Source organism: Ahaetulla prasina, chromosome 10, assembly GCF_028640845.1.
Source record: "Ahaetulla prasina isolate Xishuangbanna chromosome 10, ASM2864084v1, whole genome shotgun sequence".
Lineage (NCBI taxonomy): Eukaryota > Metazoa > Chordata > Lepidosauria > Squamata > Colubridae > Ahaetulla > Ahaetulla prasina.
This window is the reverse complement of record NC_080548.1, coordinates 25870263-25884800: the sequence shown is the minus strand read 5'-3', so window position 1 is coordinate 25884800 and position 14538 is coordinate 25870263. Positions and strand designations below refer to the sequence as shown.

Below are 14538 nucleotides of genomic sequence, written 5' to 3'. Positions count from 1 at the left end.
TTCTTCTCCTTTTAATTCCCGCCCTCCCTCTCCCTCCCTCCCTCCCTCTCTCTCTCTCTCTCTCTCTCTCTCTCTCTCTCTCTCTCTCTCAAACAACCCTCCATTTTTCTCTACAGCCCCCATTTTTTGCCTAGCAGGCTGCCGCTTTTTTACCTTTTAAAAAATGCTTTTAAAAGTAAAAAAAAAAAAAAAAGCCTCTGACGATTAGGCACCTCAGCTGGGATCTTCAGAGCCTTGTTTTAACACTTTAAAAGCATTGTTTTAACAACCTCTTCAGCCGAAGAGGTTGTTAAAAAAATGCTTTTATAAGTTAAAAAAAAAAAAAAGGCTCTGACGATCGTGTGGCTCAGCTGGGCATGGCGGGAGGGCAGGGATTTTTGCTACCAGTTCTCTGAACCACCCACCACCATTGCTACCGGATCAGCCGATCTGGTTCGAAGCGGGAGCATTTCACTCCTAGCAGAGCCACAGCGAAGGATGGTCCTTTGCTGTTTCTAGAGCTAATAAGGAATTATTAGGGCAGGATGGGGTGGCTCAGTGGCTAAGACGCTGAGCTTGTTGATCAAAAGGTCGGCAGTTCAGCAGTTCGAATCCCTAGTGCCGCATAACGGGGTGAGGTCCCGTTCCTTGTCCCAGCTTCTGCCAACCTAGCAGTTTGAAAGCACGTAAAAAATTCAAGTAGAAAAATAGGAAGCACCTTTGAGAGGAAGGGAACAGCATTCCATGCGCCTTTGGCATTGAGTCATGCCGGCCACATGACCATGGAGACATCTTCGGACAGTGCTGGATCTTCGGGTTTGAAACAGAGATGAGCACTGCCCCCTAGAGTCAGGAACAACTAGCACATATGTGCGAGGGGAACCTTTACTTTTACCTTTAATAAGGAATGGAGCCTTCTAAGAAAGTTGCCATAAGCATCATACTACGTTTTCCCTTTCTTTAAAACATTTCAGTTGCATCTCCCTTTTACCGCAAAAGAACAGGCTACACACTTTTGAGGGGAAGCAACGATTGTATAAACTGAGGAAAGGAATATGGGTGTGGTGTCTTATTTCCTAAAATGAAAGTTGAGCAAGGAAAGCTGGAGCCGTTTGCACAATACATTTCTCTGCTCTGCTGCTTCAAACCTTTTTCTTTCAGCTTTTGGTCTGCTTCGCTTTGGAGAGACATCTATATATCAATCTTTTCTATTCTACTTTGAGGGTTGAGGATGACGGAAATTATAACCCAAAGTATTGGGGGAAGATACAAGATTAGAAAAGGCTGCCTCAGGGGAAAATGAAGATTGTCGCTCTCTCCCCCCCCCACCCCTTAAAAGCAGATAAGAATTTCTTCCTCAGTAAGAAATTGTATTGAAATGCTACGGGTTGTGCAGCTGCATCTGTAGAATTGCTGCAAGAATACAAAATCTGATATTGGCTTGTTTCCTCTATGAGTTGCCACTTTTTTTACTTCTAAAAAAAGAAAAAGAAAAAAAAAGAAATCTAGATCCTCAGAATGCCAAAAAGGAAGTTTAAATTAGAAATTATTCTACTTCATTCTCTTTCTTCAACTTCCCTCCTGCTAACGAGGCCAATAATGATATGGAAGGAATACATGACGTCCCATTCAGGAAATGTGTACAATGAAGGATGCAGGAAATATAGTCGGTGACCCAGAAATGGGTATTTTATTGTTGGGGTGCTGGGCTGATGGAATGGGACAACTGGCCATTGTTGTGGCCACTTCACTGTCCCCCCCTCCCCCACCATTCCAGCTGACCCACTGCAATCCTGCCACCCTGGTGAAGTGTCTACAACAAGGTTGCCATGGCTAATTGTTGGCCATAGCCAATTGTCCTAGCCCAGGAGTCGGCAACCTTAAACACTCAAAGAGCCACAAAAGTCGTAACCGGAAGCCACCATTCAATTCTGGAGCTGACCGGAAGTTCGGTTCTCCCATCATAGAGTCTCCTCCTATCACGGCGTCCTTTTTCCTCTGCTGACTGGAAGTCAGTTCCCCCACCATAGAGTCTCCTCCTAGCGCGGCATCCTTTTTCCTTTACCTATCCTAACTGAAATCCCTATCAATTGTGGAGCCGACTAACAATGGGGAGCCACAGCAGAGGGATGAAAGAGCCACATGCGGCTCCAGAGCCACAGGTTGCTGACCCCTGTCCTAGACCCTTGTGTAGAAGAATACAGAATTCACACAGTCTGAATCCTGTTGTGTCTCGTCCGATCTCACCACAGCCGGGGCCTTCTTATCTGCTTCCGAACATGGAGGAATGTCCTAGTATGCCTCCCGGCCCCAGCCCTGGCTCCATGCCCAGACAGGCTGAAGAGGAGGAAGTATCTCCAGCCCCCAGCTCTGGCTCTATGCCCAGGCAAATGGAGCAACTAGACCCCTCCCCCTCCTCCACAGCATGTGAGCCTGAGGGAGGTCAATTGCCAACAGCTGCAGACTGGAGTGACCCTTGCGTCAGAAGACTTGATAGATGGAGGCAACAGAAGGAAGGGAGGGGCAGGCCTGGATAAGTGCTGAGTCATGGAGCCACACCCCATGGCCTATATAAAGGACCTGCTTTCTGGCATTCTCTGAGTCAGGCAAAGTCTAAACATATCTTGCTGAAGTCACTTTCTGGTCTCCTGCCTGCCCTGAGGACTTTGCTAGGACTTTGGCAGAGCTGCAGAGGCACGCCTGATTCGGATTTCCCTGACCTGGCCGTCAGTGGAGGAGTGGGACACGACAAATCCTTTATTTCGAACTTCTGACTCCTCATTCTGGAGTTCTTTAGAAAAGCCATGAAAATTCGTTTCTTCACCTTTTGGTAAGAGAAAGTGAGACCCCTAGTTTCATCACACTTGTCATCTACTGACCATAAGTTCTGAAGCAACCTTTAAGAGGCTCTGTCTTGCAGGCCAGAGGTCTTACCCTTCTTCTCCACAAAAGCTTTTATTTATTTATTTATTTATTTTTGTCAAAACAGTATACACAAACATCGTCATAAATAAAAACAAGATATCATGAAAGAAATATATGTATATATAAGTAAAAACATGCAACAACTATGTTAATTTGATATAATGAAGGGAACAATAGGACAGGAACGGTAGGCACTTTTGTGCTCTTATGCACGCCCCTTATAGTCCTCTTAGGAATGGGGTGAGGTCAATAGCAGACAGTTTTTGGTTGAAGATTTTGGGATTTTGAGTAGAGACTATGGAGTCAGGTAATGAGTTCCAAGCGTTAACAACTCTGTTACAGAAGTCATATTTTCTGCAATCAAGTTTGAAGCAGTTGACATTAAGTTTAAATCTATTGTTTGCTCTTGTATTGTTGCGATTGAAGCTGAAGTAGTCTTCAACAGGAAGGATATTGCAATAGATGATTTTGTGTGTTTTTTCCAGATCGTCCAAGGATGCTGGTTTTCAACACCACCCAAACTCACAGGAGAGGCTCCCTACTCACTCAAGGTACTTTAGGCTGCAACTGCAAGCAGGATTCCTCTCTTTTTTCTGAAGGAGGCCACTGGCTGGCTTGACCGGGGCTCTTTCATGGAAATGATGGATGCTTTTACTCTGGTTTCAGGTTGCTCCAAGGAGCTGGCCAGTGCATCTGAGTGGACAGCCGAAGTAGGTGACTCATTGGAGCTGTTCTGCAAAGCAGATGGCAATCCTCCAGCCACAACAAGTTGGGTGAAAAGGGACGGCCGCTTGCAGAAACCTCCAGATAACCAACTGAGACTAACCAATCTGACAGTTGAAGATGAGGGTGTCTATGTGTGCAAAGCTAAAAACGTGCACGGCGACACTGAGGGGACCTTCCGGCTCTATGTGACATGTAAGTGAACCATAATCCTCTAGAAGGCACATCCTTCTAGAGCAGTGATGACAAACTTTTCCAGCACCGAGTGCCCAAACCGGAATGTGCGTGCACGAATGTGCATTTGCATGTGCCGAAGTGCCAGGAACCCGAAGACCAGCAGGCCAGTGCGCGTGCATGCGCTGGCTGGCTGAGCTTCAGGTTTCCGGCAAGCACATGTGTGCCGGCAAGCTGGTTTTTGCATATGCCGGAGCACCGGAAACCCAAAGACCAGTTGGCCGGTGCATGCCAGAGATGGGTTGCAGCAGGTTCTGACCAGTTCGGGAGAAACGGTAGCGGAAATTTTGAGTAGTTCGGAGAACCGGTAGTAAAAATTCTGACTGGTCCCGCCCTCATCTATTCTCTGCCTCCCAAATCCCAGCTGATCGGGAGGAAATGGGGATTTTGCAGTAACCTTCCCCTGGAGTGGGGAGGGAATGGAGATTTTACAGTATCCTTCCCCTGGATTGGGGAGGGAATGGAGATTTTATAGTATCCTTCCCCTGGATTGGGGAGGAAATAGGGATTTTGCAGTAACCTTCCCCTGGAGTGGGGAGGGAATCGAGATTTTACAGTATCCTTCCCCTGGATTGGGGAGGGAATGGAGATTTTATAGTATCCTTCCCCTGGATTGGGGAGGAAATAGGGATTTTGCAGTAACCTTCCCCTGGATTGGGGAGGGAATGGAGATTTTACAGTAGCCTTCCTCTGCCATGCCCACCAAGCCACACCCACAGAACCAGTAGTAAACATTTTTGAAACCTACCACTGGTGCAGGCATGCCTGTATTTTAGCCATTTTTGGCTGTTTTTCGGGCCGTTTTCAGGCTGTTTTTCAGGCTGTTTTCTGGTGTTTCGGTGCCTGTGAAGACCAGCTGGCTGGCGGACATGACCATAGAAATATGTGCCAGAAACTATAAGATCAGCTGGGGACAGTGCACATGCCCACAGAGTGGGCTCTGTGTGCCACCTCTGGCACACATGCCATAGGTTCACCATCACAGTTCTAGAAGGAAGATATTAAAACTGTTGACTGCTTGAGGCATAGGACATTTCTCATCCTTGGCAGAAAACCAGTCGAGATTCAGTTGGGCTGAAGAGAGAGAGAATCGAGGACAGATTCCTTGCTACCACAAGCCAAGTAGGATGTTCATAACGAGGAAGGTCAAATAAGGGTTAAAGGTCTATTATTATTATTTTATTATTATTATTATTTATTCGATTTTTATACCGCCCTTCTCCCGAAGGACTCAGGGCGGTGTACAGCCAAGGTAAAACAAACAGTGCAATATACAATTAAAATACGAATTAAAAACCTTATTACATAATTGGCTTAAAAACTTTGGAACATATAAAACTAAAACCCATTAAAAATTAATAATAAAAATTTAAAACCAATAAAATTTAAGCCAGCCCCGCGCGAATAAATAAATGTGTTTTCAATTCGTGGCGGAAGGTCCGAAGGTCAGGTATTTGGCGTAAACCCGGGGGAAGTTCGTTCCAGAGGGTAGGAGCCCCCACAGAGAAGGGAGCCCCCTGGGGGCCGCCAGCCGACATTGCTTGGCAGACGGCACCCTGAGAAGTCCCTCTCTGTGTGAGCGTAACGGGTCGGTGGGAGGCATGAGGTAACAGCAGGCGGTCCCGTAAGTACCCAGGCCCTAAGCCATTATTATTATTATTATAGGACAGTGAGACTCTTATCAGTGATACTTTTCATCACGATGACAGTCCTACATTTGGAAAAAGCATGTCACCGTTTTCCTTTTCACGCCAAGAAGCCAAAGTCTTGCACATCTGCGACAAAGTCTTAACGTTTGAACTACATGGCTCTTTTGCTCTTTTCCAGATGCCCCAAAGCTTAGAAGAAGCCCCCACAAAAATACAACCTGTTATTATCACGACAATGGTGTCCTGTGTACTTGTACCTTGCATGCTAAGCCACCTCCCCAGATCGAGTGGGAGGTGGATGGGGAGAGGATAACCGAGGAGAGCAGGAGAAGAGGAAACTGGACAGTCCAACCTTCACTCGAGACGAATGAGGTCACCAGTACCTTAAACTGGACTGGCAGCCTGGATAGAGCTCATAATATTATCTGCATGGGGAGCAATTCTTATGGAATCCAAAGCGTGCAATTCCTGTTGAATGCCAAGAGAGACCCAACTTCAGAATCTTCCATAGGTAAGGAACTCCACCAGGTGCGTGTAAGGATATGTGGGAATTACCTTGAAAAGTAGAAGGAAAACCCACAGCCTAGAACAGGGGTCAGACACCTGCGGTTCTGGAGCCGCAGGTGGCTCTTTCACCCCTCTGCTGAGGCTCTCTGCCACTCAAAATATATGTTACAACTGCCAATGTGCGACACCCGCTGGCATGCAATTTATTGAGCTTTTCAACCCCCTGTAGGCCAAATCCAAGAAAAGAAAAATTTCAGAAGAAAACGGAATGTTTAATTCAACTACATATGCTAGTTTTGTGGCCACTCAAGAAACAGTCAGGCACAGGAAGGGTTTTTGTGGCTCCCGGTGTTTTCTTTTCTGTGGGAAACGGGTCCAAATGGCTCTTTGAATATTTAAGGTTGAAGACCCCTGGCCTAGACAATAAGAGCTCTGGTGGTACATTGGTTAAATTGCAGTATTGCAATTTAATTTGGTGGGGTAACTCTGCCAAAAGCCCGGAGTTCGATCCTGATGGGCTCGAGGTTGACTCAGCCTTCTGTCCTTCTGAAGTCAGTAAAATGAGGGCCCAGATTGTTGGGGGTAATGCTGACATTGTAAATTGCTCAGAGAGTGCTATAAAGCACTATGGAGAGGTACCGTATTTTTCAGATACTTAATGTTTGTTTGTCTATAAAATAAAAAACTTTTTTTTTTTAAAAAAAGGAAAGGTCCCCGAATGGATGGTTGTAAAACAAGGACTATCTATAATGATTCTTATCTGTTTCCTTCAAGGCCATCTCCCTGATTCTCCATAGTCTTGGGAACAGAGCCTTCCTCTATCTCCAAGCTGTTTTGGTCTTATGAACTTTTCTTCTTCGTCTTGTGCCATACCCGCCATCGGACATTGGCGATCCTATTTTTTTTATTAAAAAGTTTTACCACAGTTTTAACAAATAATTACCCTCCCTCCATCTCCCCCCTTCCCCCCCCTTCACCCAACCCCCCTCCCCCCCGGACTTCCCAGAGCAAATACAGGGTGTACCATTTACCAATCATAAGCTAAAATATGCTAATTATTCATAAACTCCCATCCCTCCCCTAGAACCACAACTCCCTTATTTCATATAAAAAAAGATAAAAGAAAAAAGGAATACTGTATACAAATGCAATTATTACTTTCTGGTCATTCATATGCTATTTGATACTTTTTAGTCTGATATTTGTTTTGAATATATTCTATCCATCTTTTCCATTCCACTATATATCTTTCTTGTGAATAGTCTTTCAGATATACTGAAATTTTTGCCATTTCTGCTAAGTTCGTTACTTTTAGTGTCCATTCTTCAATAGTATTTTTGTCAACAGCCGCATGAAGAAGTGCTGCTGAGTTTTGTCCAAACCAATCCCTTAGGTTTTGAAGCCATGATGTTCTTCTTCTGCCTGGACCTCATTTGCCTTCAAACTTTCCCTGGAGGATTAAATGAAGGATGGTGTATTTTTCTGGGTGTCGCATCACATGTCCGAAATATTCTAACTTTCGCTTTTCAATGGCTTTGATGATTTCCCTTGGCTTTCCCAGGCGACTTATCCCCTCCTCATTCGTGATTTTGTTAACCCAGTTTATAGGTAACAGCCGCCTGTAAATCCACATTTCAAATGCTTCTAGTTTCTTCAAGTGGTGTTCTGTCAAGAGACCAACTCTCTACTCTTAGGAAGTAGACTTCCTAATTTCCTAAAATCTCTTACCAAATTATTACCCGAAGAACCAGACTTCCTAATTCCCCAGGGCTGATTTTCCACAAAGGTCTTGGTTTATCGTTGCAGGAAAATCTAATAAGGCTTTGTTCATCGCTGGGCTATGTGGAATTTTTCTGGGAGTTGGAATCTTCCTGTTGTGCTTATTCCTGATCAGGTGAGTTTCTCTCCAGATCATTATGTTTAATAAAATCACACTCTGAACAATAACTACCGTACTTTTCAGAGTTTAAAACGCACCAGAGTATAAGACGCACCTTAGTTTTTGGGGAGGAAAATAAGAAAAAAAGCTGATTGGCAGGTGGATTTGCCTCAGGGAATACCCCCAATCAGCTCTTCCCAGAGGTGAATTTTAGCAACAGGTTCCTTGGTTGTGAGCTCTGTGCCATGCTTTTTTTTTGGCTTTTTTTTCTGCCTCTGAAAGCCTCCGAAACAGCTTTAGAAAAAAAGCCTCTGAAGCTCTGTTTGGGAGCTTCTTTTCTGAAGCTATGTTTGGGGCTTTTTTTAAGCCTCTGAAACCTCTGTTTGAGAAGCTGGGTGGGGCTACATTTGGAGTATAAGATGCACCCAGATTTTCACCCTCTTTTTTTGGGGGGGGGAAAAGGTGCGTCTTATACTCTGAAAAATACGGTAGTATCAATCTATAAATCTCACTATAAATTAATCACAGCCAGCCTATTGCAGATTTTACAGATCCGTCCGAGGTCCTACCTTCCAGATTCTAGGCTTTCGATACATAGATGGTGAGATTCAGAAGCATCATTAAATGTTGACAATCGTTATGCTCCAGATCTGGTAGATTTCCGTAGAGTTGCAATGCTGAACAATTGTTCTGTGATCAACACCAAAGAAGAATTGGGGCAACGGACTAATTATAATTACCATTCTTTATGGGATATTTAACTGCAAAAGAGGAAAGGGAAAGGGAAGTAGGAGAAAAGGTAGAGAATGTGTGGCAATATATGTGTGTTCTCATTGTATACTTCAAAATGAGTGGTGCGGTGGCCCAGAGGTGGCGCTCTCGCCTCACAAACCAGGAGGCTGTGAGTTCGATCCTAGGTAGAGGCAGATATTTCTCTTCTCTGGGCACAATGGAAATATATCTGCTGAACAAGACTCCGCATTGGCGACAGGAAGGGCATCCGGGCAGTAAACACTCAGCTCCATTCAGTAGCCCAGACTCCACCCCACAAGGGATTATGGGGTGATTAAAAAGAGATGATGATTGTATGCTTAAAAATGATTCGGTACACATGGAGCAGAACTGGTACAGCATCTCTTTAAAGCAGCCACTTTTTCAGGCTTTGTCACACAGCTGCTTTAATGAGCCACATTACATTTTAAAGATCCACAGTTCTTCAAGCATGGAATAGTGTAGATCCAGTAGAATAAATGGCATCTGCTACTAATTTTAATAGGTCTACTTTAGACAGGATAAAATTTGGATCCATCTCAAAGTAGGTAGCGGCTTCTCTAGGGTTAAAGGAATTCAGGATAAAGGTGCAGGAATTTGTTCGTTTGATTACTATCCCTAAGCTACTTCCGAGTATCTATAATAGCTCTGAAAACATTCTGCTTGACTCCAGATGTTCAACCTGAACTACCCATCTGTCATTGTTACATATGGGAAGAGCCAAAGTGTGATCTATCCCTCTATGCTGACGCTATCCGAATTCTTAGTATTTGTATGGTGTGTACAAAGACATAAGTCCCCAACCCAATATAATTATGATTTCAAATAAATGGAGTGTTGCATTGTTATGGGAAGGAAATGCATCATTAATAAGACAAAGGGAGAGAAAAATGATGGATGTAAACCGATTAGGGAATTGACACAAGCAAAAAGTTTGGGATTAAGAGATCAGCTTTAGAAGGAAAAAACGGAGAAGCTGATGGCTTCTTACTCTGGAATAACTGTTGCTGTAGCAATGGATTACTCTCAGAGGTGGGCTGCAGCCGGTTCGCACTGGTTCGGGTGAACTGCTTGTTAATTTTTTTACCAGTTTGGAGAACCGGCTAATTCCCACCTCTGGCTGGCCCCGCCCCACCCCGCCCCTTCCACGAGTCCCTCCCCCTGCGTGCTCTGTTTTGGATTCCAGGTTAGTGCAGGAGGTCTTCCAAACCCAAAACGGAGTACAGGGAGCGTCACGTGGCCCACCATGCTCCATTTTGGCTTCTAGGGTGGTGCAGGAAGCTCTCCAGGAGCAAAATGGAGTGTAGGGGGAGGTGCACAATGGCCCCCCATGCCCCGTTTTGGGCCTGGAACTCTAGTAATAGAGGTTGGGCTAGATCAGGCTCCTTAAACTCTTTAGTCCATCAACCCCTTGATGAAGTTTCTAATTGCTCATTAACCCCCAAACTTTTATTATTGTACTATTATAATAATAATGTAATAAATATACAAAAATATAGCAAAAACTTCTTGGATAGTCCTATAGTACTATTAGTTAAAGTAGTGTTGATTACCCCTTGGATACTCCCATCAGCCTTTGGAATTAATATTGGTCACTTTGGGGAAGCCTGAATTAAATTATGTCCTAGGTCCCATCCACCCTATGACTCCACGGATGCATAATAACCGAATGCTGTCCTACTTAATTCCTGCCAGGGTTTTTAAGCAGAAGAAAGCATTGCTCGAAGCTAGCCATGTCGAAGGAACCTCTTCTGGAAGCGAACTTCAGGAGAAACCCAATAATTCCAGCCATATCTACAGCAACGTTTTCCCGATGGTAGGCTTCATATGTAGCTTTGCTATTCTGTGTCTTTTCATCTGGAGAAGGAAGGAAGGAAGGGAGGGAGGGAGGGAGGGAGAGAGGGAAGGAAGGAAGGAAGGAAGGAAGGAAGGAAGGAAGGAAGGAAGGAAGGAAGGAAGGAAGGAGGGAGGGAAGGAAGGAAGGAAGGAAGGAGAGGGAGGGAGGGAGGAAAGGAAAGAAGGAAGGAAGGAGAGGGAGGGAGGGAGAGAGGGAGGTAAGGAAGGAAGTAGTGAGTTCAAACTAAATTCGGCTAAAGAGGTTGTAGAAAAAATGCTTTTAAAATCCTCTGACGATCCCAGCTGAGCCACGCGATCATCAGAGGCTTTTTTTTTTTTTACTTTTCAAAGCATTTTTTCAGCCGAAGAAAAAATGCTTTCAAAAGTAAAACAAACAAACAAACAAAAACCTCTGATAATTGCACTGCTCAGCTGGGCATTGAGGGGGGGGGCAGGGATTTTTGTTACCGGTTCTCCGAACCACCCGCTGCCATCGCTACCGGATTGGGCAATCTGGTCTGAACTGGGAGCATTTCACCCCTGGTCCAGCCCACCTTGAATGCCTTTCCATTCTTAACTTCCGTGCATTTCCCTTAATGGTCCCTTGTAGTGAACTTAAGCTTCCAATAAATCTTTATATTCATTTGCACAGGCCAGAGGTGGGATTCACTTACCTTGCCTACCGGTTCGCAAATGTGAGCGCTCATGCACCCCCTTTGCACACGCGCACGGCCTTCTGCGCATGCATAGTGCTCACGCATTGCATTCAGGAGGGTGGGCAGAGTCTCCCTCAGTCGCTGCTACCGGTTTGTCCGATCCAGAGAGAACCGGCTGAGTCCCACCACTGGAACAGCCTGGGCACTTGACCTAAGCTACTAAGCAAATTTCTCTCCCATTTCTTTGTTGTTTGTGTCCAACAATCAGTTAGAAAATAAGGTGAGAACAAGGGTGGGAAAAGAGGGGTTTTTTCCTTGCTCCCTAAATGTTATTCCTTTCTTTCAGGGTCCAAGGTTATCCCCAGCCGATAAGCCAAAACCTGCTGGAGAAAGGAAGCCTAAAGTACCCCAGGTGTCCACCGTTCCAGCCCCAAAGAGATCAGAACCACGTGAATTGCAGTATGCGGCCCTAGATTTCAAGCCAAAAAGTAAAGGCGTTCCAGACTTAAGCGACAACAATGTGGAATATTCATCAATCCAAAGAAAATAAAGCCCTTGGAAGTGAGTGTGTTAGCTCTTGAAGAAACGGGGAGAGAAAGAGGATTGACAGTTTTTTGAACTTCGGTGCTGACTCCTGGAGATACCACGGATAGCCAAGAAATAAATCATCAATCAAATCAGCCCGTCATTCAAGCCACAAGTAATCAGGCTCACATTATCTATTTCACACCCATTATAAGAAGACCTGAGATTAAGACGCTGAGCTCGTCGATCAGAAAAGTCGGCAGTTCAGCGGTTCAAATACCTAGCATTGAGTAAGGGGGTGAGTGCCCGTTATTTGTCCCAGCTTCTGCCAACCTAGCAGTTCGAAAGCACGTAAAAAATGCAAGTAGAAAAATAGGGACCACCTTTGGTGGGAAGGGAACAGCGTTCCGTGCGCCTTTGGTGTTGAGTCATGCTGGCCACATGACCACAGAGACGTCTTCAGACAGCGCTGGCTCTTCGGCTTTGAAACGGAGATGAGCACCGCCCCCTAGAGTCAGGAACGACTAGCACATATGTGCCAGGGGAACCTTTACCTTTACCTATAAGAAGACCCAGCTCTCTGAAGAAGGCTGAAATTCTCGGAAAGGAGGAAGGAAAGAGAAGAAGAGGATAACCAGCAGCAAGGGGGATGGATTCGGTTATAAGTGGCAAATTTTTTTTTTAATTTGAATTTATATCCCACCCTTCTCCGAAGACTCAGGGCGACTTACACTGTGTTAAGCAATAGTCTTCATCCTATTTGTATATTTATATACAAAGTCAACTTATTGCCCCCAACAATCTGGGTCCTCATTTTACCTACCTTATAAAGGATGGAAGGCTGAGTCAACCTTGGGCCTGGTGGGACTTGAACTTGCAGTAATTGCAAGCAGCTGTGTTAATAACAGACAGACTTAGTCTGCTGAGCCACCAGAGGCCCAATGGGGCTACCTAAGGACCAAGTCAGGGACAGATCATCCTGGAGAAAGTTCCCCTGTGTGATTGCTAAGAACTGACACTGACTTGATGGTACATAATTAATCAATCATTCCTAAGAAACACCACATGTAATGAGGATAGGGCTACCAGATCAAAACTGTAATAATTCACCCACGCATACATACATACATACATACATATTGTACATATAGACATACTACTACTAAAACATTTGTGTCTCTTTGTCTATAAATTTCAAATGGGTGAAATGGTGCATCCCAGAGCGACAATCTTGGAACCGTGGTACCTCAAACGGCCTAACTTACAGAATGGGTCCAAAATCCAGGACCCAAGACTTCCTGTAGCAGTGAAATTTGACAAACACGTGGGTGCTGCACCACTGTGCTATTAGCCAAAGGTTCAATAGACTGACCTCCTCCTTTGGCTTTGGAATGGGTCAACTCACCATGGCCAACTCACCGTGACCAATTTGTCATGACCAACTCGCTGCAGAAAATGCCGTAGCCATATCATTTCAGAATACTGGTTGTCCAATCTCTTCTTAAAATCCCCCAGTGTTGGAGCATCCATAACTTCTGGAGGCAAGTTGTTCCACTGATTAATTGTTCAGTTTCTAGGTTGCTTCTCTTGATGAGTTTCCATCCATTGCTTCTCACCCTGCCTTCAGATTCTTTGGAAAATAGTGTTGTGCCTCGTCCTCCCTCCTCTCCTCAGCCGGGCCCCTCCCGTCTCGCCCCCGGTCTGCTATCAGACTCTGAGTCTGATAATGAAGATGAATGGCCTGTCATGCCTCCAGCCCCCCGCCCTGGCCCCATGCCTGGACAGGATGTCAGGAATGAACAAACAAACCTCACTCATGCGGCGTGTGTTCCTTTGGCTCAGCCATCGGGGGAGGTCAGCCACGGATTGGAATTGCTCGGGCCTACTTCTTCTGACCCCTCCCTTTCTCAAACAGCAGAAAACAATTCAAAGTGGGAGGATCCTCGCTTCTGGAGATCTGAGAGGCGACGTCATCAGAAGGAAGGGAGGGGCAGGCCTGGATAAATGCTGAGTCATGGAGCCTATATAAAGGACCTGCTTTTGGCATTCCTTGAGTCAAGCAAAGTCTCATCTAGTTTGCTGAAGTCACAACTTGGATTCCTGCCTGCCCTGAGAAATCTGAAAGGAATTTGGCAAAGCTGCAGAGGCTTCGTGGCCACGCTTGATACGGACTTCCTAGACCCGGTCGTCGGAGGGGGAGTGGGACACGACAAATCGATTTGACTCCCTCTTCTTTGTGGCAACCTCTTAGATATTGGAACACCGCTATCATGTCACCTCTAGTCCTTCTTTTCATTAAACTAGGCATACCCAATTCCAGCAGCCGTTCTTTATATGCTTTTTAGCCTCCAGTCCCCTAAGAGGGCAGAGTCAACATTGAATGTAGGGTCAATGTGATAACAGGAGCTTAGAGCTTTGATTCAACTCCAAAATTACCTTTGGTGTTTCAATGACAAACATCTTCTCTCAATCCGTCGCTCAAGTATGACTTAATGAGTGAGGATCAAGCTTATACAGCCAGCATCAGATTATTCTCAGCCCTAGCAGGAAACTTTTTAAAACTACTAGTTGACCAGAGGTTCTTTAGGTGAGGGTAGTGATGATGAAAAATGCTTTCAAGGGGATAATCCTTTATATTCTCATGCTGGAACAAATCCGGCCATTTTCAGGTGAATAAAAACTGAGTTAAGGAGCTGGTTCACCTTATCTCACACCGAGTCTTCCGTATATCCAGGTGATAGCTAAATAAGGTGCTTCAGGATTTTAGAAAGGATTTTAGGGGAAAAGTGTGGATCCAGAAGTTTTCCTTCAGACACTGGGATTTGGGATTGCTTCCTTATGCTTCCCTGAGCAT

General features: G+C 45.1%; 1 protein-coding gene across 1 annotated transcript in view; it reads left to right on the top strand.

The window, feature by feature from the left end:
- Window positions 1-14538, top strand: part of LOC131204554 (uncharacterized) — a 66633-nt gene that overhangs the window by 13526 nt on the left and 38569 nt on the right. The window contains exons 6-11 of the mRNA XM_058195943.1: window positions 3390-3455; window positions 3571-3822; window positions 5689-6021; window positions 7824-7911; window positions 10363-10483; window positions 11506-11707. Of these exons, the coding sequence (XP_058051926.1) occupies window positions 3390-3455; window positions 3571-3822; window positions 5689-6021; window positions 7824-7911; window positions 10363-10483; window positions 11506-11707 (1062 nt within the window). The remainder of the gene's footprint in view (window positions 1-3389; window positions 3456-3570; window positions 3823-5688; window positions 6022-7823; window positions 7912-10362; window positions 10484-11505; window positions 11708-14538) is intronic.